This window comes from Phoca vitulina, unplaced genomic scaffold, assembly GCF_004348235.1.
Source record: "Phoca vitulina isolate PV1807 unplaced genomic scaffold, GSC_HSeal_1.0 scaffold19, whole genome shotgun sequence".
Taxonomy (NCBI): Eukaryota; Metazoa; Chordata; class Mammalia; order Carnivora; family Phocidae; genus Phoca; species Phoca vitulina.
Genome location: NW_022589722.1, coordinates 29603125 through 29629496, shown reverse-complemented (window position 1 = coordinate 29629496; position 26372 = coordinate 29603125). Strand labels below are relative to the sequence as shown.

Sequence of the window (26372 nt, the reverse complement as noted above, 5' to 3'; positions counted from 1 at the left end):
CCACGGCGTTCCAGAAGGAAGGAACGGAGCCCAGCACCTCCCTCTCCTCCACCACTTCTCTTCCCGAGGAACACCAGACTCGGTCTTCGGGGCCCCTGCTCCAGGGAGCCAGCAGCATCCCGACTTCTGTCTGGGCCCCGAGATCACCAGATGACACCGAGCCGGTTCCGTCCCAGGGGGCAGGACTTGCGTGAAGAATGGTGTCCTCACACCCACACCTGAAACATGGGGATGCGGGCCCCGAAGCACCCAGCTTCGACCACCTTTCTCACCGCCGATTTCTCTCACTTCCAGCTCAGCTTCAGTTTCTCCCGCTCAACTGTCTGGAAGTTTCCTCTTGAAAGCGATTCCTCACCACGCCCCAACCCCACCCCCAATACTAGAGCGGAAGATACCCCGTGACGATCAGCCATGAAATTCTCCTGCAAGAAGCCACCCTTCGTTTCTGAATCCTTCCCACCTTCTCAGAACATAAGCAAAAAGGTTTCCTCCGATGACAAGGGTGGGGGAGGGGGGGAAACACCACCTGGGACGGTCGGACGGTCACATCCATCCCTCCATTATGCTAGGCAAATACACCACCAGGAGAATGACAAGTGCTATTTAAAATCAAATGACAGGAGTCTTTGTACCTGTTTAGTGACACACCTCTGTACCTGTCAAACAAGCCAAGGAAGACTATTAAAGGCAGAGCTCTAGGACTTCCTTTTTTCGGCCAATATCATCAACACCCAGCACATGAGATTCCGAATTGACACCCAACACCCACATTGAGTGGCCGCTCCCTTAGGAACAAGAAAGGGACACTGTACCAGCCCATTCAACTCCCCAAGACTGGCCACGAGCAGTGTTCATGTTAAAGGAGCGAATATCAGGAAAAACTGCCGTTTCTCTTATGCCTCAAAAAACTGTACAGAATGAAATTATAAAGCAGACGTTAATCTAAAAGAGCTTATCCATTTGGAAGCCATGGGCACTGGGCAGATGCATGCTCCACAGTCTTTTTCAAGTGAAAAGAGAAAGACCAATCCTCCTTCTCCCTTCAAAACCAAGAACAGACTTCACGATGAACCACAGTATACAGCACCAAGATAAAATACGATTAACTATGTGTTTACGATTTATCCCTATCACTCGCTCATCTATGAGAATAATCCTAAGAGTAATAATCACTGACGGGTTTTAGGCACTTACTAAGTGCAGGGTACTGTGAACCCCAGAACTCACATCCACCCAGAACCTGTGCATGGGACCTTACTGGGAGAGAGGGCCTTTGCAGGTGTTATCAAGTTAAGAGGAGGTCATAGAGGGTTAGGGTGGGCCCAACTGGTGTGCTTATAGGGAGAGGGAAATTCGGAAACGAGACACAGAGGAGGGAAGGTGACCATACGGTGACAGAGGCAGAGGTTGGAGTGATGTGTCCATAAGCCGAGGACCACCAGAAACTAGGAAAAGGCAACGAAGGACTCATTCCCCGATCCGCCTCGCCCCGGGGGCCAGGTGCTGAGGATGGAGACTCGGGATCCCAGCGCACTTCACTCCATAAGCTACAAAGTGGTAGCCTCCAGTTTCTATCCACTGGAAAGTTTCCCGAGCTTGTCTGAGGCAGACGCACCCCTGAGACAGGTCTGCTCAGACTGCTGATAAATGCAGGCTTTGAAACCAGGGTCCCAAACGGGCCCTTGGACGGCTCCCGGGACACAGCCCACCAGCTCTCCAGGCCTGGCTCCTGGCTGCGATCCAGCAAGAGCCTCTTCTCTCGTCTTTGGGTTTTCTACGAGCACGGGATTATTTTTAGCAGCTGTTCCTGCTCTCAGTCACCTCATTAGTTTTAGAACCAAATAATCCCATTATATATGACTTGATTGGCTCATCAAATTATCCTCCGTTCTAACAAATATTGTACATTTCTCAAAAAAGCATTTACGCAGCTAACGATCACAAATCCCCTAATTTGATTTACTCTTAAATGTGTTTAATTTTCCCACAAATGGAACGATAAACTTACACACCGAGCATTTTTGCCAGAGAAAGGACCATCAGCAGGGCCCACGCAACAAGGACCCCACCGCGGCTTCTCAGCCAGCTGCCTTTCTGAGTGCGTCCCAGGTGCTGTTTCGGGGCATCTTATATAGATAGTGCTTTCCATCACCTGATGGGAAAACCAGGGCACAGAGAGGTAGGGGAACTCGCCCAACAAGATTCAGAAGGTAGGGGGCGCTGCGGGCAGAAGCAGAAGCCCAGCCATCCACACCCTTCGCCACCTGCTCTCCATCTAAGTCAAAACTCAGCCCAGGTGCACCTCAGTTCCAAAGTCACAGTGCCTCTGGCATGGGGTCCAACACGGTGGTGCGGGGGGGAGGGGCAGCGCAGTTACACCACAGAGCTGAGCTGTGTGTGCGCAGCTGGGTGACCCCCAGAGTCACAGGGATGCACATGGTGTGGCTCCAGGCACAGCCATACAGCCGTGTGCGCGTGCGTGGTAACAGGCAAACAAATGCTAAGCACCCGTTCAGGGTGGGGGTGGGTCACCTCTGTTGGGGGAGGAGTCGGGGTGGTACGGGCAACGTTACCTAAGCCGGGCGCTAGGACTGTGGGTACTTTTTAAGTGATTCTTTTAACCGTACATATGCACGCTCTTTTGTATGTGCAATATGTGTCCCAGGATTTTTTCCTTTATTTTTTTAAATTCTGGTAAAATACACATAATAAACAAACTCAACCATTTTAACCACTGTTAAGTGTACAATTCAAAGCATTAAGTACCAGCACGCTCTCTTCAACCATCACCACCAACACCCGCCTCCACAACTTCTTCGTCTTCCCAAACTGAGACCCTGTCCCCACTACTTAACTTGCCTTCCCCCCCGCCAGCCCCTGGCGCCCAGCACTCTGCTTTCTGTCTCCCTGAACCGGACTACTTTAGGGACCCCATATAAGTGGAATCCTACAGTATTTGTCATTCTGGGACTCGGTTCACTTGGCACAATGCCCTCGAGGTGTGGCAGCAGGTATCAGAATTTCCTTCCTTGTTCAGGCTGAGTCATGTGCCACATACAGATGGACCACATTTCATCTACCCAGTCATCCGTCGACCGACACAGAGATTATTTCCACCTCTGGGCTATTTGTGAATGATGCTGCCATGTCACAATATATATTTTAATGACCGTGTTCCCAAGAAGGAGGGAACTAGATAAAAAGACAGACATGCTGCATACTTTCTGGGCACCAAGCCGTCACCGCCATCTCTCGTGGAAAGAAATCTCGGCTTGCTATCCGCACTCCCTGTATTAGGCTCTAATCCTCCCTTCAGGTGATCGTCGTGGAAGGTAGCAATAACAGAACACTTTAAATGGCCATCTCTTGGAGAACATTCTGGAAAGCAGAACGTGTCAGACAGATGTGGGGTCTGGTAATTGTTGGTTTACGCCGGGACTGGCCAAGTCCAGCCAGTGGGCCAAATCTGGCCCGAACCTCCTCCTGTAAAAGGTTCACTGGCCCACGGCCACACCTGTAGGCTTACGTGTCTATCATCCGCAGTGGCTTTCACCGTGCGGCGGCCGCACTGATGGCTTCTACAGACACCAGCTGGCTCGCCAAGTCTGAGGCATCTACTCTTTGCACCCTTGCAAGAACAGGTTCCCAACTTTTGAATGGGTAAAAGAATTCATAACCCACGTTTTTCACATTTCCCAGGGGCGGGGGATTTAGGACAGGGGTGAGGTTTAGGACACGAATGTCTCCAGCAGTCTCAGAACCAGCTCGGGGGAAAGCGAGTCTGAAGTCCTTCGGCCTCTCCTGGGTCCTGGCTCCACCTGGTCTGCGTTCACACCGCCTCGCGGGCAGCAGACCCATCATAGCGCGCTTCCGGTGGAAGGCCTCTAACTCCACGTCCATGGGCGACCTTCCAGTGTCACGCACAGCCTCAGTGGCTGGAGAACCACCGAGCCCGTCAGCAGGCCCAAGGCCAGAGAAAGACTCCAAGGGTGCCCGCAGTCCCGGCTGCTGTAACAAATGACCATAAACCAGGGGGCTTCCCACAGACATTTGTCCCCTCACAGGCTGGAGGCCACAAGTCTGAGAGCAAGGTGGCAGGGCCGTGCTCCCTCCTGATGGCTCCAGGGGACAGTCCTTCTTCCCCTCTCCCCGGAGTCAGTCCCTGGCAGCTCCCTGGCTTGTGGCTGCCATGGTCACGTGGCCTTCTCCCCGTGTGTGACCAAGTCTCCTTCTCCAATCACACTGGATTAGGGGCCCACCCCACTCCGGGACCTCATCCTAACCTACATCTAAATCACATCTGCAAAGACCCTATTTCCAAACAAGGTCACATTCACAGGCGCTGGGGGTCAAGACTTGAATACATCTTTGGGGTTGGGGGGCGGGGCGTGGGGGGAGACACAACTCAACCCAGCACAGAGACCCGCTCAATCTCCCCTGCCGGCTCCTTCCTTCGGGGCCTGCTCCGTGATGCTAACACAAGCAAAGTGCTGCCTGGCATGAGCTTGCCAACTGCAGAAAGTGCTCCCTCCATCAAGAGGGAAGCGGGGAGTTGCTTCTCTCCCTTCTCCCCGCTGCGGCTGAGTCTGAAACTCGCTCCCCGAGACATGGAACCACTCACCTGGCTCCGGTCAAGGCCGGGCCTCGGAGCTTCCTTAATGGCCGAGCGCCCAGGGATGGAGTCACAGGCTAAATATACACAGTGGCAGCCCAGCCAGCAGAACATTCTCTGCTGAAGGTTGTTTGTTATTAATCCCCCCAGTGCCTGCAAACAGCCAGCCGGATGTAAGAGCTCTTCCGGGCCCTCCGCCTCACTCCATAAGAATTATATGTATTTTGTAGCAGGGAATGTGTAGCCACAAAGCACACGTCTTTGATTACGTGGCACCTCAAATGAGACACTTTCCACGAGCTGGCAGGAAGACTTTCGCAGCTCCTGGCTAAAGTGTCACGGAAGACCTGCGCTTCTCCGCTCGTGGCCATTCATCAGCACAGCACAGATGGAGCTCGGGAGCTGGCAGCACCGAGAGCGAGCGAGCGAGCGAGAGAGAGAGCGCCACTGGCCACCGGGGACTTTATTCCGCAGATCGGACAACAAAAGCCAAACACCCTGCACTGAAAAGGGGTACGTGCATGGCCCAGGTGAAGGTAAACGCCCGGCCGCAATGTCTCTGCCCAACTGTCTCCTCTCTGCACCTGGGGACAAATGTGGGCACACGCAGATGCTTCACGGTTCACGAGGCCTCTTCTCACACATTCACATTTAATTCTTAAAATGATCCTGGTATTGGTAAGACAGGTGTTGCCGTCAATCCCCTTGCTGGGAGAATGGGACCAGCTCCAGGTCACCGAGCCAAGAGGGGACAATGACCTGGGTCTCGTGCCTTCCCACCGGTCCATAGCATCCAGAGTCTTCATGGGCGCGGAAGGTCGCAGGGGAATGGAGTTGTTGGGAGTCCTGTTCCAGTAACAGTTTAAGAAGACAGAAAGGACTAGTCTAATCTACGCCACAGATCGAGGGACCGTAAACCCCCGGGGGGCCAAATCTGGCCTCCGGTCTGTTTTTATAAATAAAGCTTTATTGGAACACAGCCACGCCCATCTGTGTACCATTTTCTATGGCTCTAAGAGCAGAGTCGAGTAGTCGCCACAGATGAATACCGCCCATCTGGCCCTTTGCAGTAGAAGTCTGCAGACCCTGCTGTGGGTGGTGACCGAGCCGTGGAGGGAGGGATCTGGGTGAGCCCAGCACCCCAGTACCGAGGCACGCTGCGGGCTTGTTCACGGTGGGTGCCGGGGCCCATCCCCACCGGAGATGAGCAGCAGCCGAGGCTGAGGCCCGCACTGCCCGCACACTAAAACCCACTCACTCCGCGTTGCGGGTGGCCGAGCCCTCGGCCCCGGGCAGAGCGAGGGCCCCCCGCCTTCCAGAGGAATGAGGTACCAATTCGAGCTGGACTTCCAGCCCAAAATCTCCAGGGCCCCTGCAGCCTCTAAAGCTCCTCGCCACAATGGGCTCAGAAGTCGTGCTTAAAATTGGATCACTCCAACACGGAGGAAAAGAAAACCCCATCAGTGGGGCCTCCGCAGCGGTGGGGACGCTGCCTCCAAGGGCCCTTCACTGCTGGAGAAATCTAATCGAGCTCAGAATGCTGTCTGCGCTGTGTGTGTCCCCTGCTCCCGTTCCACTTGGCGGGTATTTGTCTACGCGCCAGCTACAAGGTGTGGAGCAAGATCTGAACTGAATCAGACCGGAGCTAAGCCCGAGGGATGGACCCATGCTTCTCACCTGGTGCCTGAAATGCACAGGGAAGGAAGAGAAAGAGCTCCCCTCCCGGCTGACTGCCTCTCCCACTCGTGGACGGGGTCATCCATTCGACGGCAACGCACACCGTGCTCACCGAAGTCGGTGGGGGCTTCAGGGAGGAGGCAGGGCTCTCCACCCCCCACCCCTGTCGGGCCAGAAGCCAGTGAGTCACACGTGCAGGGCAGGGGCACAGCAGGGCCCAGTCCCTGCGTCAGGCGCTCCGATGCGTCTCCTCCGTCTTTTCTAGGCTTGCTTACCTAAGCCGAACCTTTCGGCTTGAAACCCTGCAAGCTGGATCTGTCACGGACCGACCGCCGAAACAAGCCTGACCTCGCTGGCTCAGAGCCAAGTCCCGCCCTCCACACAGAAGGATGCTGTTTAATCTCACCTCATTCACAGGCAAGGCCCCCGGCCTTGGTCTTCATCTTGGTTGTGATTGTTGTTTGTGGGGTTTGGGGCCATGGCCGCTCACCCGCATCTCTGGGGTCGAAAGGGCCCCGAGTGCCCAATGGGAGACAGATGTCCATGAGCAGGGCCACACTCTGCCCCAGCAGCGGCCCCCAGCACTGAATGCCCCCTCCCCCAAATTAATAGCTCTGCCTCCCCCTGTCCAGCAGGAGAGCTACACCCACTCTGCCAGGCCTCCTCTCTAAAAACAGACACCTTGAAAGAGGGGGCCAAGCCAAGGAGCAGGCCTCCCTGGCGCGATCCTTGACCTGACGGGACCCTGGCACCTCTGCCAATGCTGGACACGGCCAGGGGGGGCCCTCGCTCTCCCTTGTCCTCATAGGGTTGCCCTCTCCACGTGCGTATGTCCTGATTTCCCCTTTTTTGTAAGAACACTGTTCACATTGGATCGGGGCTCCCCCAAAGGCCCTCTACCCAGATAAGGTCTCAGTCTGAGTTACTGGGGGCTGAGACTGCAGCGCACGAATGTGGGGGGACGTGACTCCCCCCTGGACCTGTCAGCCTTCCTGAAAGCCGTGCCCTCTGCCTGCGCCCACCCTGCTGGCTAAATCCAGCTCAAACTCCGGCGGGAGCTTAAGAGCCCCCTCTGCAGGGGAGCCCTCCCTGATCCCAGGCCAGGGCCGGCCCCACCACGTGCTTTACGGTCCCCCCTCCCGGGGCAGGACTGGAGGGTCTGCTCTGCTCCCACCTGCTCTGCAGAAAGGCATGTGTGCTTCTGGGCATAGTCCAGGCTGTAGGCAAAGGGCTGCCCAACAAATGTTGGCTGAAGGCACCAAGGAGTGAGTGAATGCATGAATGAATGAATGAATGAATCACTGGCCCCATTTTCACAGCATTCCTTAGAGAAGGCAGCTGGAGGAACCACAGGTCTTGAGGCTACGCCCCCGAATGTCATTAAACCCGAGTCCTGGAGTGGCCTTGAGGGCCCCCGAACTCTTCCCTGTGCTTCCACGTCCGAGGTGTTGTCTGGAGTGAAACCGCCCAACGAGTCTTTTGAGGAGGCAGGGCAGGCCTCCTCGTGCCCATTTTACAGACAAGGAAACCAAGAATGAGGGTGACAGTGACCCAGGGTGACAAGGCAGAGTACAGCCTAGTGGCTAGAGGCTCAGGCTCCACGTGGCTCCCAGCTCTCCATGTCCACGCCATTGGGCCCCGGGGCAGAGCACTCTCCTCTCCGTCCTTGAGGTTCCTCATCTGTGAAATGGGTCACAACGGCACCCACAGCATGCAGCACCGAGGGCTGTGTGGCTCCAAGGAAGCGCTCGCTCGCAGCTGAGGAGGAAGATAAGACACTGGGGCCCCTGGGCCTCCCTACCGCTGGGCTCTGTGCTCAGCCTTTCCGTGCAAGGCCTCACTTAATCCTCAGAACCATCAGGGACCAGGCTACTGTTGCCACGCTCACTGATAAGGGCCCTAAGGCTACGGTCAGCAGACTCGGGCCGCAGCCTCCAAGCTCCCGGACACCCCCTCCACGCCGCCCGCAAGGAACTGGTGAGAAGCCCCCGCGATCTCACCCAGGAGGCTGCAGCACCTTCTGTGGTTAACTCACCACTCTGGCTGACATCACAGGCAGCTCTCTTAATCAGGAGGACCCAGGCGGTGCTGTATAAGGAGATAACCTGTGATCAAGACAGCCTGCTTTGCAGCATGATTGTCAACTGCACCATCCTGGGCCCCCGGGCCTGGCCTCCATCGGGCTTGCCAGGTGGACACTTGAGAGCCGGCTGGCTTCGTCCACCTCCGGCGCCAGGAGTTCATCCCGAGCTGCAGCCAGCCCCCTCCCTGCCCCCATCAGCAGGGGTGCGACCTCCCCTATGGTTGAAAGCAAGTGGCCAGCAAGGCGCGGTGGCAAGAACCAGCACATGGGTGACTGACGTGGGCCCTGCCAGCCAGGAACCAGGGCGGCCGGGCTGCACGCTTGATGAATTCCGGGCATGGACAACTTCCACGTACAAGAGCATCCAAAGGGATAAACTACCCAGGAATAAATCTAACCAAGGAAGCAAAAAGCCTCAAACGCAAGGATGAGCGACTGCCTACCTGGGAAGCTGAAGGATAATGAACGACAAGGAACAAAGGAGTTTGAGAAGCCAGGCTGGAGCATCCGACACCAGACCCAACAACAATAGTCCTCAAATTCCTTGGTTCCCTTAACACCTATCACCTCATTCCCTCCTTGCATCTCTCAGAGCAACATATTGAAACCATCATCTGGATCCAGTGGGTGGTAAAATCAGCTGAGTGTGACCAGCACATTTCTCTAATGAAATGAAACGGAATTGAATAGAAAAGGTCAATGTGTTTCACTTACAGTAGGCTATGATTTCATGAATATGAATAAATGTAGGTTTGAATTGGCGTTTCTGGGTAAAATGCATTTCTTACCACAGGTCAAAGTCAAATTACAAGTTTAACAGACACTGTCTCAGCTCACAGCTTCTTGACCATGTGTTGGCCCCGTAAGAACCTTGTCAAAGTCACCCTCCTAAGCACACAAGGTCAGGCAAGACTGTGCATGCAATTGCTGGGGGTCCCCATTCTCGCTTTCCCAATGAGGACAGCCTCATACCTGCCCCAAAGCATCGTATTGGTGACAGGAAGAGACCACTGAGCAAGCACCAGCTCCTGATAGGGGACAGCCGCCACCAGGGCAGGGACCGGGGACAGGACGATGAGGAGGAAGATTCGACCAGCCCAGTCTGTCCTGATCGCCCATCTTCACCCAGGTTAAGGACACCACCTTGGAAACATGCAAGGACACTGACCTAAGGTCAAAGAGAAACTGACAAGCTCAGGCTCCACTCCCAGCCCAGCACTGTTTTTCCTAACAGCTCCATGGACAAAGAATTCACGTGCCATGCAATCCACCCTTGTGAAGTGTGTGATTCGAGTTTTAGGATATTTACCAGTTGTGCAGCCATCACCACAAACGATTTAGGAACATGTTCACCACCCCAGAGAGAAACCCTGTACCCCATTAGCAGACACTCCCCATCCCCCCAAGCCCGTTGTAAACACAAATCTACTCCTTTTGTCTCTGTGGATTTGCCTAGTCTGTACATTTCCTAACTATGGATTCACACAACAAGTGGCCTTTTGTGTCCTATTTTCAAGGCTGATCCATGTTGTGGCCTGTATCAGTACTTCATTCCTTTTTACCGCCAAATAGTATTCCATTGTATGGATACACCGCATTGTGTTGATCCATTCATCTGCTGATGGGCATTTGGGTTGTTCTTGCTTCCTGGCCATTTTGAATAATGAGCAGAGCATCAACATAAACCTTAAACAAACATACATCTCCTTCAGGAACAACACTCATACAACACACACACTCATACCTCAGGCTGTACAAAAAGGATATATTCTTTTTTTTTTTTTCCCAAGGGATCTGGTAAGCAAGAAAATTAGGAGCAGCCTCAAAGCCGGGCTCTAAGAAAGCAAAACTAAATAATTGTAGAAACATGCAATGAGGCCCCAGCAAAAAATAAAATAAAAGCAAAGCCCAGCTGCACACAATAAGATTGAAATTCTGCGTGCTGCTCCAACAAAATTTCAAATCATTAAAATCTCATTATACTAATAATATGTTTTCTAGTTAGACTTAACTAAAACACTCTCTTCCCCTAACAAAGTGCAGACACTCTCAGAAGCAGCAGCAGAGCAGGATGACTGAAGATGACAGCTCCTGGGGCACCGTGTTTTCTGTCCCGTGGCTGCAGATGCCTGCAGCCGGCACCTGATCAGGCGACAGGCAGAAATTACAACTGACTTAAGGGACGAGCTTCCAGGTCCTGAGTTCCCGGCCTTTCACCTAAGTTCTTGTCTACTCTAAATGTTCTTGAATGGAAGCACCTATCCAAATACAACATGATGGTCTCTTCTATTTTGTTACTTCTGCCCATTTACCACGAGCCGGTCCCCTGGTCTTCTCCTGCAGTCTTCCTTATGTGATGGGCAAAGTGGGGAGCTGGGGAGCGGTGGTAGGGGTCAGAAGGATAGCTAACACCCATGGAGGGCTTCCTACATGCCTGGCCCAGGCAATTCCAATATTGTATTATTAAGATTTTCAAACTAATGGGGCACCTGGGTGGCTCAGTTGGTTAAGCGTCTGCCTCCGGCTCAGGTCATGATCCCAGGGTCCTGGGGTAAGTCCTGCGTCGGGCTCTGTGCTCAGCGGGGAGTTAGCTTCTCCCTCTCCCTCTGCCCCTCCCCGCTGCTCATGCTCTCTCTCATTCTCACTCTTGCTCGCTCTCTCTCAAATAAATAAATGTTAAAAAAAAAAAAAAAAGATTTCCAAACACACAGAAACACGTAAAGAACTTGACACTGAGCATCTGTCTACCCTCCACCTGGAGTCTACACTAACACTTTTCTCTGTTTCATTATGTATCCACCCATCCCTCTATCTATCCAGCAATCCATCTGTATTCCTTTCCTACCGCTGCCCTAACAAGTCACCACAAATTTAGTGCCTTAAAACAACACAAATGTAGTATTTTATAGTTATGGGGGTCAGAAGTCCAAAATGGGTTTCACTGGCTAGAATCAAGGTGTTGGCAGGGCTGTGTTCCTTCTGGAACGTGTAAGGAAAATCTGTTTCTTTGCTTTCCAGCTTCGAGAGGTGCCCACACTCTTTGGCTTCCAGCCCCACATCACCCCATTGACACATCTCTTTCCCTTACACTGACTCCCCTACCTCACTCTTAAAAGGACCTTGTGTTTACCTAGACACCAAAATCCTTAAACCCATATGGAAAGTCCCTATGACCGTGGAATGTGATGGAGTCACAGGTTCTAGGTTCTGGGATGTGGTCATCTTTGGGGGCCATTAATCGACCTACCACACCATCTTATTTTTTTATGCATTTCAAGGTAAGTTTCAGACTGGGATACCTTTCCCCCTAAGCATATGTATCACTAACTGGAGTTCAGTCTTTATTTATAGTTCTTTTTTCTTCGTTGTTAAAATTCGCATACAATGAAATACACACTTTTTTTTAAGATTTTTTATTTATTTATTTGTCAGAGAGAGGAAGAGAGAGAGAGCACAAGCAGGGAGGAGCGTCAGGCAGAGGGAGAAGCAGGCTTCCCGCTGAGCAGGGAGCCCCATGCGGGACTCGATCCCAGGACCCTGGGATCATGACCTGAGCCGAAGGCGACGCTTCACCAGCTGAGCCACCCAGGCGTCCCGAAACGCACACTCTAAGTGCACATCCGGTGAGTGCTGACAAATGCATGCACCTGTGTATCTCACACCCCCATCAAGATGGAGGACATTTTCATAATAAAGGAGAAAATTCCCTCCTGCTCCTCCCCAGTCAAGCCCCATCCCCATCTCAGAAATAACCATCACTTAGTTTTATCCACTGGAGAACTTCACAGAAATGGCACCGCACAGTATATAATCTTTGGGGTCTGGCTTCTTTCCCTAGGCATCCCTGAGGGTCATTGTGTTGTTTCGATTACTTCGTACTGTACTTCGTCCCTTCTTATTGGCTCAGTTGTCTCCTGTCATATGAATCACACATCCCTCCCCCGTCCATTCCTCCATGCTCCTATTGATGGACACCTGAGGTGCTTCCAGGTTTTAGCTATTATGAATAAGGCTGCTATGAAAATTCTTGTACAGCCTTCTTATGGACACAGACTTCCATTTCCTGAGTCAACATCTCAGATTGGAACTGATGAGTCATGGGGGCGTTATATGTTTAGTTTCTAAAGAAACGACCAAACTAACTTCCTAAGTTTGCACCACCCTACAAGCCCCGGCTCAAGTGAGAGCCCCAACAGCCCCATATCCCCACCAAGGCATGGGCGACCACGTCAGCTGTCCCGGTGGGTGCGGAGTGTATCTGGTTCTCATCTGTGGTTCATTTCCTGGATGACTAATGATGCTTTTCTAGATGCATACTGGCCATTCGTACATCTTTGGTGGAGCGTCTGTCCAGACTTTTTATCTATTCTTTTATTGCATTTTGTCTTTTTTAATAATTTTTTTTTTAAAAGATTTTATTTATTTATTTGACAGAGACAGAGATAGCAAGAGCAGGAACACAAGCAGGGGGAGTGGGAGAGGGAGAAGCAGGCTTCCCGCTGAGCAGGGAGCCCGATGCGGGGCTCGATCCCAGGACCCTGGGATCATGACCTGAGCTGAAGGCAGACGCTTAACGACTGAGCCACCCAGGCGCCCGCATTTTGTCTTTTTTTTTAATCAAGTTGTGGGAGTTCTTTAGGTATTGTGGATGCCAGTCCTTTACCAGATGTGTGTTTTGGGAACCGTGAGAATTTTGAGTTACAATAAGAAACATGTATATTTGGTTTTCATCCCAGTTCCTGGCCCAGAGTTCCTAAAACCCTAGCAATTTCCTAAGCAATGAGAGACACAGTCACCTTAGGAAAGGGCTGGTTGCCAGGGGAACCAACCCTGGGATTAGAGAGCTGGAACTCTTCAACCCCTCCCACTCCTACCCCTACCCTTACCCCCTCCCCACACGCCCCCTCTGCATCTTTTCCATGAGGCTGCTCCTGAGGGCAACCTTGCATGCAAGCTGGTGAGATGACAAGTGAAATGCTTCTCTGAGCCCTGTGAGCCGTGCCAGCAAATTAATTCATGGAACCCAAGGAGGGGGTCAGAGCCTCTGACTTGTAGCCATCGGTCAGCAGCACAGGCGAGGACCTGGACTTGCAACTGTGTCTGAAGGGTGGCGGGCGGTCTTATAGGGCTGGGCCCTTAACCTGTGGGGTCCAACGACACTGTCTCCCGGTGGGCGCTGTCAGAATGGAGCTGAATTATAGGCCACCAGCTGGTGGAAGAACCCCTATATCAGGACTGATGTCAGAGCTACAGCTGGTGATCGGAGTAGAACTGGTACCAGAATCCTCGGAATATTTTCTCCCACTCCATGGCTTGACTGGGCCCAGTTTAAATTACATCACTACATTGCTTCTCGGCCTTTTGGCTAAGATCAAGTGTAGTCTCTGTTCTTATCAGTTTAATAACCCACGTTAATTCCCAATAACCCTAGCGTTAAGTACACTTTACAGAAGAGGAAACCGAGGCACATACTTCCCCAAGGTCAAAGCCGCAAGCGCAGCAGGATCGGTTCAAACTCTGGAAGTTGAGCCCCAAGATCCACGACCCTAACCGCCACACGGACTGCTTCCTGCTTACTCAGCAAACACACAAAGACCACCTTTCGTGGCCAAAGATCATTGCTTATCATTGGGCACTGAGCCAACAACCCGGGCAGGTACGTGCAGGATGCGGTGGTCCCCGGCGGGGGGCAGAGAGGAGCCCCCACCTGCTGGATCAACATTGAAGCCGAGGGGTAGAAAGGCTCTGGGGCAGAGGGGCAGCGTTTGTGAGGGCCCCAGCCAAGGAAGATGAGGCTGGGGGTGGAGGGGCTGGCCGATGGCGGGGCAGGTGACACAGAGTCAGCGAGGATATGGACTGCAGCCACCGGCGGTCTGTCTTCTTTCTATAAATGCCAACGAGTCCATTCAGCACAGAATGGATCTCATTTGTCTCCTCTGGAGCACCTTCCTGTCCCCGTGACTGAGTGCATCTCAAATGCTAGAGAAGAAATCGCCTTTACTTCGAGCCAGCTGGGACAATTATTCACAGGTGAATCACCTCTCTGGTCTGCAAGGCTGCACCACTCACAAGCCAGGCTGCCGGGCGTTTTAATCTCCCCGGCAGGCGGTGTGACCTCTGCAAGGGACCTCACTTCTCTGCGCCCCGTCTGCTCATCTGCAAACTGGGAATAAGCACATAGCACCCACTTCCCGGCTTTGTGTGAGCCTGAGACGAGATAATGCATGCGGTGTGGGCACCGTGCCTGGAATGTCACAAGGGCCCCCCACGGCTTAGCCATGAGCTTGGCTGCTGGAGACTCTATTCTGGCTTTTTTCTCCCCTTTAAATTTTTTCCCTCACTTCTCTGACGATCTTCTATCAATCCATTATCAAGTATGGACTCGTTCTCACTTTGAAACACAGTATTAATTTTCAAAACAAGAAAAAGGAGAGGGATGAAGACACTTCCAATGAAGCTTTAGTAAAGAGTTCCCTTAAATTCCACCTGTACCAACCATGAGTTAAATGCCACCAGCACGGCATTCCTCTCTGCTGCGAGGATGCTCTGTCCGCATACAAAGCGGTGCCTGCCCGGTTCTGGCGGATGCCACGGTGACCGGGGAAGCGGAAGACACAGAGGGCGACCACAGTTCCACTGAACCCCATAGCTGCTTCCGGGAGGCCTAGATTCAAGCGCACTCCAAGCGCACCCCAGAAGTTAGGGAACGTCTATTCCCTCCTTAACGTTTTTTTTTTTAAGATTTTATTTATTTATTTGTGAGAGAGAGAGAGAGAGCACACAAGCAGGGGATGCTGCAGGCAGAGGGAGAAGCAGGCTCCCCACTGAGCAGGGAGCCAGATTCGGGACTGGATCCCAGGACGCTGGGAACAGGACCTGAGCTGAAGGCAGACACTCACCCAAGTGAGGCACCCAGGCGCCCCTCCCTCCTTAACTTCTTAATAACTATTAGAGCAAAGCCTAGATCCTTTGGAATTACAAGTCTTCAAGTGAAAGTATGAACATGCATAACTTTTTTAAACAACAGGCATAAACTATCAAGATGGCCTTACTTGGGGGGAACGAACATTGGTGATGGATTCTGGTTGCCTAAGAAGTAAAGGTTCAAAGACCCAAACCAAGAACGATCATTTTTCAAAATACCTGAGCTCAAATGAGTTCACTTTCCACTACTCACATGAAAGCATAACACTGCTTTGAGTTTGCCAACCGTTCTAAGGCTTTAAGCTGGCGAGGGAGCACCATCAGAGACCGAGGCGGACGATGCTGAGCTGGCCTCACTCCCCACGGACGCAGCATCCGACTGAGACGCACCAGCAGGAACCTGCCATTTCTCTGCAGCGCACACCTCACCTGCACAGAAACCGTGCCTCCTGGTCGGACGGGGCCAGAAGGAGGAGAACACCCGCATCCCTCAAATGCATATTGTTAAAGGATTTATGTAACTTTGTTACCAATAGCCACCTAGCTGCTTTCTGGAACACATTAAGAAAGAAGAAGCCAGAGCTGTTGAAACGGCGTCCGTCAGAATCAGCATTGTTCCCCCCTGAGCCCAGACACAGCCTCTGAATCCTTCTTAACACAGGGGCAGGCAGTCATCACAAATCCAGCTGAGCGTGCTCTCAAGGGGAAGCCGCCTTGCCAGCCCTGCCCTGCGACTAGCCGACCAGCTCTGGTGTCCGTGCCAATGCCCTACTTGCCAGCATCATCACTCACTAACACTTACTGAGCCCTCCCCCGATGGCTGATAAGGCTTCACCTCCTTCAGTGCAGGTATCCTCACACCGCCTAAGGGCAAGTGCCATCGGGCTCCACGTGAGCCCCATCGGGAAAGAGGCTCGGGGATGAGGATGCAGGACCCAACCAGCAAGAAGGCAAGCCGAGAGCTGGCCCAGCCACCCGCCCGCAGCCTCCCACTGGAACGCGCTGCCTTTCTGGGGATCAGCGAGGACAAACCAGCTCGGAAGCACGGAGTGCTATCTCCCTCCACTTCCCCACCTCATGAATGAGGAAGAGAGGCCCCGGGGCTTGACGCACGGAGCCTCAGAGGGGTTCCAGAGCAGGTAGAAAAATAAAGGATTCCCCTGGCTTCCCAGAGGCCATCCCGCGACTCCCAGGGACTATGAGCCCACAGACCATGGCAGGGCCTGCTGCCCCTTCCATGCTTAATTCGAACCAGAAAGCAGCCTCTCATTTGAGTACGTGTCACCCAAGAAGTATCTCAAGGATGCAAAAGCTGCCAGAAACTTCTAGAATGGAGTGCATTCCATGTTACGCTCTCTTTACCCCCACAGCAATTAGTGCAGAGAAGGAGATTAACCCACCACTCCGCCAACGTATGTTTGCAACGCACTCCTAAGCTTACTAATCTGTCCTTCAGCCTCTATGTACTATAATAAATAGCAAATGCACTCACCAGGAAGTAAAGCGATTTTGCATCCGAAACCTAAAAAGTGTACAGCTGATGCAAAGAGAAAACACGCTTCCTTAGGGTACATCTTTTATGTGATGGAACCGCCTATTGGAAAACAAGGAAATCGCTAGGTAAACTTACCTGCCCTTTGCCAACCGCAGCAGGGGGGGCATCAATCACACGAAGCACTTAAAAACCGCTCACAGAAAGCACTTACCCACTTATATCTTATAAACATCCCTTTATTATTCTGACAACCGGACAGGGAGCATGATGGTAAGCTAACTTTGGGATGTGAGGTAAATATTCATTCCAGGGAGTGGAGACCGGAATTCAAAGCAGAGGTTGTCTAATGAGCGTGGGGTTGCCAGGGCGACCCGACTCTTCAGGGACCACGCAGGGACAGCTGAGATGCTAGGAGAACCACACAGAGTTAGCTACTCCTAAAGAGGCCATCTCAGTACAGAAAGGTAAGGAACATAAAAGTCATTGCTCTGGGCCCGGAATCAGTTTCCCTTTCTTACCAAAGCAAATGATTCCAAGGGATTTTAGTGGGCCACCAAGAATAAAAGCCCAGTTTGGAACAAGTTGATGTGCCTATGTGGGTTTCTCTTGTAAATGTCTCCCCTCCCAACAACTGTGGAACAAACAAGGAGAAAGGCTGCATTTGAAGACTGCCATCAGGATAATAATCAAAGGAAACTTTACAAAGCCACACCAAAAGCTCCCCTGAACACCACTTCCTCTCAGCCAGAGAGAGGAAAAACAGCACCACGGTTTCCAGTGATTTCCACCCCACCTCCCCCTAAGGAATAGGTTGCAATCCAGGAGCTGGGCAGAGACAGTGCATTTCCTCTCCCACCACGAGCTGCCCCCCACTGACAGAAGCGGCTCCAAGAGGCATTTGGGTCTCGGGAAAGGGATTGCTTCCCTGCTTCTCTCCTCCGTGGCAGGTTCTGCAGAAAACCTCACAGGCCCAATGGATGCAAACAGGACCTACACTGGTTTCTCTTGCAATAAACCATTCTAGAACCCACCATGTACGTGGTCCTGGTTCTCACCTACTTACATCCCTCCACGGGCTTACCAGCCACTCTTTCCCTTCTCACAGATGAAGAGGCCAACTGACCTTAAACACGACCTGCACTCGATGCTCCAAGGGTCCTATAGAGCGCCAAAATGATCACGTGAGTGCCCGGAAATGCAAAGAATTCCAAGAGCCCTACGTCCCTGGCCAAAGAGACCAAACTCATTACAAATCCTTTTCCTCTATGCTGCCACAAAGAAAGACACTATTCCGGTTTTATTTTTAAAGGTAAACCAGAGGGCTGTTGAGATCTGCTATAAAACAGCACGTAGAAGTCACTTCACAGTTTGCAAAATGTCCCCAACCGGCTACAAACTACCACTGACCCAGATGCGTCAGCCCTGCACCGTCTACACCCTGCAAGGAACGGGAGATGGGGCCTGGGCAGAGAAGGCAGGCCTCAGCTAATTTGCGTTCCTGCAAAATGTCTTCATTCTTAGAGGGGAGAGGCCATGAATCTGCAGCTGCCTGGAGGAAGGCCACCTGCAACTGCATGCCCGCCCACCCACCCACTTCCTCACCATTGCCCGTTCCCACCCACTGCTCCCACTGTGGCCTCCAGACCTTCTAAAGTAACACCAATTGCGTCTGACCATGACCCACGCGCCACATGTGGGGTGCCCTGCTGCCATGAACTGCCTGCACTTCTCGAAAAGCGGCTGGTGGGGGGGGGGTCTCCTACAGCGCCCCTGGTGGGAAGCCCCATACTCCACCCCGTCCTCTGGCTCATTCCCAGCCATCCTTTACATGCAACCAGGGCCCCCTTCCTCCAGCTGGAACCCAGAACCATGGCCAGGTTGTGTGTCCCCCACAGGTCACGGTCACCAGCTCTGAGGACGAGCCTGGGGTCATCCCTGCCCACCGCCAGCTCCCAGCCTGCCAGGGAGCGCAGGTAAGGACTCCATTACCTGTGTCCTTAGGCCCCAGATCAGGGGTACGTCCTCCCACTGCTGTCCTTCACCTCCCCCTTTTGGGTTTTCTGGCTACATTTCCCCTGAGCTTTCACGGAGAAGTCAAAAATTCGTTTCTTCTAGGTAGCAGCTCTCACCCAGATTCCCCACTCTGGGAATCTGCCCCCCTCCGGGCCCTGCGCACCAAGAGGCTGTGACTGGTGCCTGGGCCCAGGTAGGCCACGTGGATTCGCCCCCTCAAGGAACTGAACAGAGAGCCCCAGATGCTGAGCCCCGGGCCCGGGAGGTTCACAGCGGGGCTGAGGGCCCGGAGTAGCATCCCCACCCCTTGGCCTTCTCTTGGAGTTCTTGAGACAGCCCAGGAAGGAAACAGCCGGGCTGTCCACCTTGGCACTCTTACTGGGCTGTGTGTTAGGGGATATTTACAGCATTCCTGGCCCCCATCCATAGATGCCAGGAGCACCCCCACCTCCAGTCATGACCGCACAATGTGTCCCCCAGACACCACCCATGTCCCCTGGGGACAGAATCACCCCCAGTTGAGAACGACTGGTTTAAACCCGTGAAGTGGCTACTAGGTAAGGTTGTGTTCTCTCAACTATAAAATGAGGGGGAAATTCTACCCTGCATAGACTTTGCAGCTAGGTAGGAATTTCTACGTCACAGGATTAAATTACATAGCATCTCTGTCCAGGTCCTATTGTATTAGGTCCTATTATTACAGAGTAGTGTTTAAGTGGGCTGTGCTGAGGTCTACGCAGCATCGACACAGCCAATCGATCTGTGAAGGTCAAGGTGATCACTGGGGTTAACGGGGGTGGTGTAGAGAATATTCTCTCCTGCACGTTATTGAAGAAATGTAATACTTTCAACCTTCAGTTCAAGGTCACAGCCGCCTCGTGATCCCTTGAGATTTAGATCCCAAGGGAGGGCTCACGATACCATGCTCATTGATCGATGCTTCCGCATCCAATGCTTGGAAGACCACTGGGGAGAGGAGCAGAGGACGAGCCACAGACTGGGAGCAAGGACCTACAGAAGGCTCATCTGAGAAAGGATCTGCATCTAAACTCTTAAAATCCAACACGAAGAAATCAAACAACTTTGATTAAAAACGTGCCATAGATCTGAACAGACACCTCACCAGACGGCACATACACACACAAAAAGATGCTGCAGGTCCGTAAGTCGTCAGAGAATGGGAACCTAAAACTGCTAGAAAAAAAGGACATTTACAGGGGCCCCTGGGTGGCTCAGTCGGTGAAGCGTCTGCCTTCGGCTCAGGTCATGATCTCAGGGTCCTGGGATCGAGTCCCACATCGGGCTCCCTGCTCAGTGGGGAGCCTTCTTCTCCCTCTAGCCCTCCCCCCTACTCGTGATCTCTCTCTCTCAAATAAATAATCTTTAAAAAAATAAAAAGGATGGGCGCCTGGGTGGCTCCGTCATTAAGCGTCTGCCTTCAGCTCGGGTCATGATCCCAGGGTCCTGGGATCGAGCCCCGCATCGGACTCCCTGCTCGGCGGGAAGCCTGCTTCTCCCTCTCCCACTCCCCCTGCTTGTGCTCTCTCTCTCGCTGTGTCTCTCTCTGTCAAATAAATAAATAAAATCTTTAAAAAAAAATAAAAATAAAAATAAAAAAATAAAAAAATAAAAAGGACATTTACAGAAACAAACAAAAAAACCGTCAGAGAAGGGGAACTTCCTAAATGCTTTCTTTCCTCGGAGAGAAGGAGGGACAGAGCCTCCAGGCTGGGCTCCCGTCACTGGTGTCTGGGATGAGGGCAGGTCCTCAGCGCAGGAGACCGGGAGGCATCCAGGGCCATCCTGGCCCCAGAGCTGGCTGCACCCCTCTAGGGACTTCACAGGGCAGCTGCAGCCCCTGGGGTGCCCCCTGGCCCCACCTCCGGGCCTGCTGGACCTCTGGGGCCTTCCATCCGAGGTCATGAGGGGGACCTGGCGAGGGGAGTCTGTCCAAACCAGCTTTTAATAAGTTGCTCCTGAAAGTCTCCGGGCCTTCTACGGGGAGCCATGGGGTTTGTCAAGCGTTCTTCCCACCCTTTCCGATGTCTGCAGTTAGTCACAGTTCTGTTTTCTAAAGCGGGCCACCACATGACCCGAAGTGGTTCCCTCCCGGAGCCCATCAGCCTGAATCACGCCGTGAATTCAGCCACGGGCACTTCCTGCATTGGTTCCTCCAAACTCCAGGGCAATGCGTTTCCTAAAATGATCTCGCCTGAAGATGACAGGACGTTCACCCCAACATGTCCCTCCACGCCCTGTCACAACCACAAGTTCTGACAACCTGGAGGGGCGGGTGGAGGCCAGCGTCTGCAGGCTCCCCGAATCTCTAACCTCCCCGAATCTTCACACCCTCCCTTACAGGGGCCTCACTACCACCCAGGCTCCTAAACTCACCGTCAACTTTCTAACAAAAAGGAAAATGAAACCCTGCTGCACCTGACAGCGCCCGTCAATCTCTGAGCACCCACCCCCTTCCTGACGGTTCCGTGGTAGGCAAATGTGAGTGTCATCCCACAGGGGCCCAGGACCCGCCCCGGCTCACAAACTGCACGAATAGCACAGAGATCAGGAGGGCAGGCTGCCAAGAGAACAGGCCTGCGGGAGGACTAACAACTCTCAATTATCCAGGACCTCATCACCCATCCAGCTCTGCCTCTCTGCTGCCCGCTTCCCAGAAGACCAGTGGGAAGCCATTAAGCCCTTCCCAGCCCAGCCTCACCACCCCCATTCCTGCCTCTGAGCCCAATTAGGGTTTTCGGCCTTTTGTTTATGTGGGGGAACCCCAAGCAGGCCAGGCACCCAAACTTTGAGAACTGAGGCAGGAGAGCCAGCTAACTCACACAAAAAAGCATCTTGCTCCTTCTGCTGTTGTTTTCATGTCCCCGCTGTTCATCACAGTATGCTCTGGACTACTGGGGTTCTAGGCCCACTGACACCAGACCAGACTGGCCCGCAATGTACTAGACACACACCAGTTCCTAGAAGCAAAGACAAGAAGCATTTCCCTTGGGGACCAGCCCACTATTCAGGCACACATTCTTCGTATTCCAAGGGCGTAAATGGCACCCATAAAAAGCCGTAACAGTCCAGAACATTCCGCTTACTTGCTATTCGGTGGCAGATTTCTTTCACCGGTTCCTTCTGATCTCAACCCAAACGTGACCCGCTCTGAGCGCTTCTCTCCCCTCCTGTGCTTTCAAACGTTCTTCGCGGCGCTCAGTGTTCTCGCACTACTGGTCTGTGTATTCATCACAGCTGACGCCCCGTTCCAGAAGAGCAAGAGCCTGGGCTATCCCTGCTCCCCAGGCCGAACAAACTGCGAGAGGGAAGTGGCATTTATGTCTATAACTGATCCAAGTCACAAAGAAGACCTGAAATGACTTTCGGCGAGGGCGGCGTCAGGACAAGTGAGGACACACATCACGGAGGCAGCAGGAATGACAGAGGAGTGACCGTCATTTATCATCTCGTTTAGGATGTATGACTTGATAAGAGACGAATACAAGCCAGTTCGGGCCCTTAAACTGTAAGGCTTGTGAGAGAGGAATGGCCAATTTGTTTGGGGGTATTTGGAAGCCACGGAAGGGTGACAAGGCCCTACCCACAGGGAACTGAATCAAGTAATCTGGTAAAAGCACCCCTGATGGGAGATGCCAGGGTACTCCTCCCCCCCCCCCGCCCCCGCCATAAAAATCCCAGAGGGGAATGCATGGGGGTACACATGTCCCCTAGAGATCGAAGTGTCACACGCATCCCTAGGAATACACAGGTCCCAGGGAGAGATTAATGGAGGTCCAGCGTCCCAGCCGGTATGCATCCTTGGGGTACATTCAACCTGGAGCTACAAGGAGACTTGCTGGGGCATAAGTCAGCCTCAGGTGGTTTATGGAAATCAGTCTACACACCCCTCTCCCGTCCCTTCTTTCCCGGGACACCAGCCTGAGGTCAGCCCCAGGGCCTTCTCCCCCACCTGCCTTATCTTCGCTGCCTCTTCCGCTCCCGGTTCCTAGCAAGCACAGCTCACCCAGACCCATCCGGAATCTGCCCCAGGCCTGAACAAAGGGAAAGTTCAGGAATGCGGTCCTCAGAGAGGCCCGGTGAACGGCGGTGTGTTTAAAGCACACACAGGCCCGCAGAAGTTCCCGCCCTTGCAACTCTGAAAAAACTTTAAACTGTAAGAGGACGCAGGTAGTTTTTTAGAATGATTTTCGTAAGCGCAAAAGGGGGAGGGGAGCTCTGTAGCCCTCGGTCGCGGCACCCCCACCCCGGCGGGTGGCCTGCACACGCTGCGCCCCTTTCCTTCCTCCCGGCTCCAGGGCGAGGGCCGCGTCCCCTGCGGGGGTTCCCGCGCCAAAAACACCAACTGGGCCCCTGGCCCGTGCCCAGCCGGCACTAAGTGACCAGTAACGGCTCAGCGCACGGAGGGTCACACGCACGGCTAGACGTCGGCCGGCGGGCGGGGCTGCTCCCGAGCGGGGCTAAGCGAGGGGCGACTCCCGCAAGCGTGGGCGCGGGGCCGCTGTCCGCGGGCTGGGGGTCCGGGCCCCTCGCTCCAAGGCCGCCTTCCGGACCAGCGGCCATCTGCAAACGGCCGGGGACGGGGCGGCCGGGCCCGGGACCCAACGTTCCCCGCCAGTGTTTAAAGGTCTCGGCAGCAGGAGGAGCGAAGGTCAAGGGCGCTCCCGAAGGTCACGGCGGCGCGCCGCGCGGGCCCGCGGGGTCGGTCGGGGGCGGGGAGGGCCCGGAGCGCGCGGGCCTGGGAGCCACCCCGGCGAGGCCCGGCGGGGGACGCGTGGTCCCGCCAGAGCTCGGGGACGCGCGCGCGCGGGGCCCGGAGGGGGCGGGGACGCGCGGGCCCGGCGGGGGCAGCCGGCGCGGGGCGGGGAGCCACCCCAACGGGGCGCGGGGACGCCTGCGCGCGGGGACGCGTGGCCCCGGCGGGGCTCGGGGACGCCTGCGCGGCTGCAGGCCGGCGGCCGGCGCACTCACCCTCCTTGGCCTTCTTCTTCCTCGCCAGCGTGCCGCCGAGCTTGCCCAGGAACGACTCGTCCTTCTTCATCCTGTGGGGCCGCAGGGTGGGCGAGCGCAGCGGCGCGGAGGACATGGGCCGCGCGGGGGACAGCGGCGGGCGCAGCGCGTGTGGGAGCCGCCCCGGTCGCCGCCGCCGCCCGCCCGGGGAGGGGCCCGCAGGGCGCGGCCCCAGCGTCCGCCCCCGCCCCGCGCCCGCCCCCGGCCCTGGAGCGGCCGCCGCCGAGGTCCGCGCTGTCCCCGGCTCTGCCGTCGCCACTTCCAGCTCCCCCCCGGGCCGCGCGTCCGCTCCCCTCCGAGAAGTGAAGGGACTCGGCTCCCGAGGGCCGCGTGGGACCGTCCCCCGGGGCTCACTGCCACTTTTCGTCCTACACGTTTGCGCCCTGCGACCGCGGGTTCCGGTGATGGTGGCACGGCTCCTGCGGGGAGCGCGGTGGGCGCCAAGCCCTGTCCTCCGCTGGGAGTGCACAGACCGCAGGGACAGAGACTTGCCCTCCAGGACAGCACAAGCAACCTGCGGTGACACAGGACTCCCGGGTCGCTCGGTTAGGAACCCAGTGAGGTGGGGGAGAGGAGGCTTGCCCCCGGGAAGGGCCATCTGACCTGGGATAAAGTACCCTCTGCATCTGTTCAGTGAAGGGAGAGAAGACTCAGCAGGCAGAGGGGAGAGGGATGGGGAGAGAACGCTAAGTAAAGACAGGCACCCAGGGGTGTGAAGTGACAAGAAGGAAGGGCACATTGCCTGGTGTGGATTGAGCGTTTGGGGTGGAAGGAACGAGATCAGTGCCCCATTCGAAGAGCCCCAAACCACTGAGAGGGTTTGAGCAGAGGCCTGGCCTGTCGGATTGATGCAGAGGATAGATGGAAGCAAAAGCCAGGGCCAGAGAGCAATTCAGAAGCTACTGGAACAGGCCAGCCCCGAGTCCCTGAGGCCGAGTACAAGATGGTAGCAGAGGGAAGGGACAGACAAGAATGAGCTTTCAAGGCTGCAAACCCCAACATTTGGAAAATAATTGGATGCCAGGGTCAGGGACAGTGTAGGGTGAGAGGTCCCTGAGGCTTTGGAAGGCCCGATTGGGGGTGTCTCTAGCCAGGCTGGGGAAAACGTTGTGAGGTCAGTTATTGACATCCCAATGGGATCATGGCACCGTCAGGGCTAGACCACGCTCTCTGGATGCTCGAGGGATGCGGTCATCCAGGGTAGGGGTCTCTGGCCCCTTTGAGAAGCTGATGCACAGAAACGACAGTTTGTGTTTTTTTTTTTAAGATTTTATTCATTTTTTTGACAGAGCACAAACAGAGGGAGCGGCAGGCAGAGGGAGAGGAAGAAGCAGACTCCCCGCTGAGCAGGGAGCCCGATGCGGGGCTCGATCCCAGGCCCCTGGGATCATGACCTGAGCCAAAGGCAGACACCTAACCCGCTGAGCCACCCAGGCGCCCCAGAACCGACAGTTTACTCTAGAGAAGCGCACACTGGAGATGTCGCACACTGTCTTGGGAGGCCCACAGACACCCTCACCCTCCCGCTGCCCTCAGCACAGCCACGGGCCCCAGGGGAGCGGAAAGGTAGCCGTGGGAAGGAAAATGGAGCAGAGCCGTGCTCCTGGGCCACGAGAACTGGCAGCAGAGGGACAGTCCTGTGCCCCTCCCCCCCGGTAGATAATCAGTTGTTTGAATATTTCATCAGTGGTCCAGCTTCCCAGCGAACGCAGAGAACTTACAGTTTTCACTTACTAACTGCTCATATGAACATTGCAGAGACAGGCAGAATCCTACTTTTAAAAATGTCATCACACCAAGAACGAATTTCTCTAGAAGACACTTAAGCCTGACAATGCCCACCTGCTTCAAGCAGGACCACTCACTACAACCAGGTGATTCCTAGTTCCTAGAGGAACTGTGGTGGGCCTTACGTGATAGTAGGATTCCTGGAGTGTTGTGGGAATCATCCATACAGAAACATCATATTTTAAATGCAGGCGTGGTACTTATTACCAAGAAATCCAAGCAAAGCAACGACTTCTCAGTAACTTTATAATCACTCCCTTTTCTGCAGAGAGACAATGTGTGCATTCACACACACTATTTCTCCCTCGTACATTTTGGGCTGGAGAATGGGATGATCTCTTATTAAAGGCAGCTTTGAAGATCATCTTAAATTATTGTGTGAGTTGCAACGGCTTGTCTCGTGTGTGCCCCAGACAACAATCAAAACCTGACTTGATGGCTGGGGGTTAATTTGTATTTTTTTCAGGGCTAGACGAAGGAGGGACAACGATATAAACCACCCCCCCCAAACTCTCCTTCCTTCCTGGCCTGGCTCCTGGGGATTTTATACAGTGTTCCCTCTAGGGTCGTCTAACCAAAACAAATTTCCAAATCGCTTTACAAGCAGCACACATCAATATTCACTTGAAGATTGGCAAGTGCTGGTTTTTAATTAAAAAGAGAATTTAACAAGAAGCAGAAATGCGATCTAGCCCCTGTCCTCCTCAGCTCCGCCCTCCACGTCTTAGCATGTTACATACGTATAGCCCACG

The 26372-nt window shown here is 54.0% G+C and overlaps 1 protein-coding gene and 1 pseudogene across 1 annotated transcript in view; one reads left to right on the top strand and one right to left on the bottom strand.

Annotated features, from left to right (window-relative positions):
- The window catches only part of PARVB (parvin beta), a 96382-nt gene extending 72423 nt beyond the window's left edge, over nucleotides 1–23959 (bottom strand). The window contains exon 1 of the mRNA XM_032416518.1: nucleotides 23794–23959. Within this exon, the coding sequence (XP_032272409.1) occupies nucleotides 23794–23908 (115 nt within the window). The 5' untranslated portion in view covers nucleotides 23909–23959. The remainder of the gene's footprint in view (nucleotides 1–23793) is intronic.
- LOC116640138 lies at nucleotides 13718–13818 on the top strand (annotated as a pseudogene).
- Nucleotides 23960–26372: the final 2413 nt, after the last annotated feature.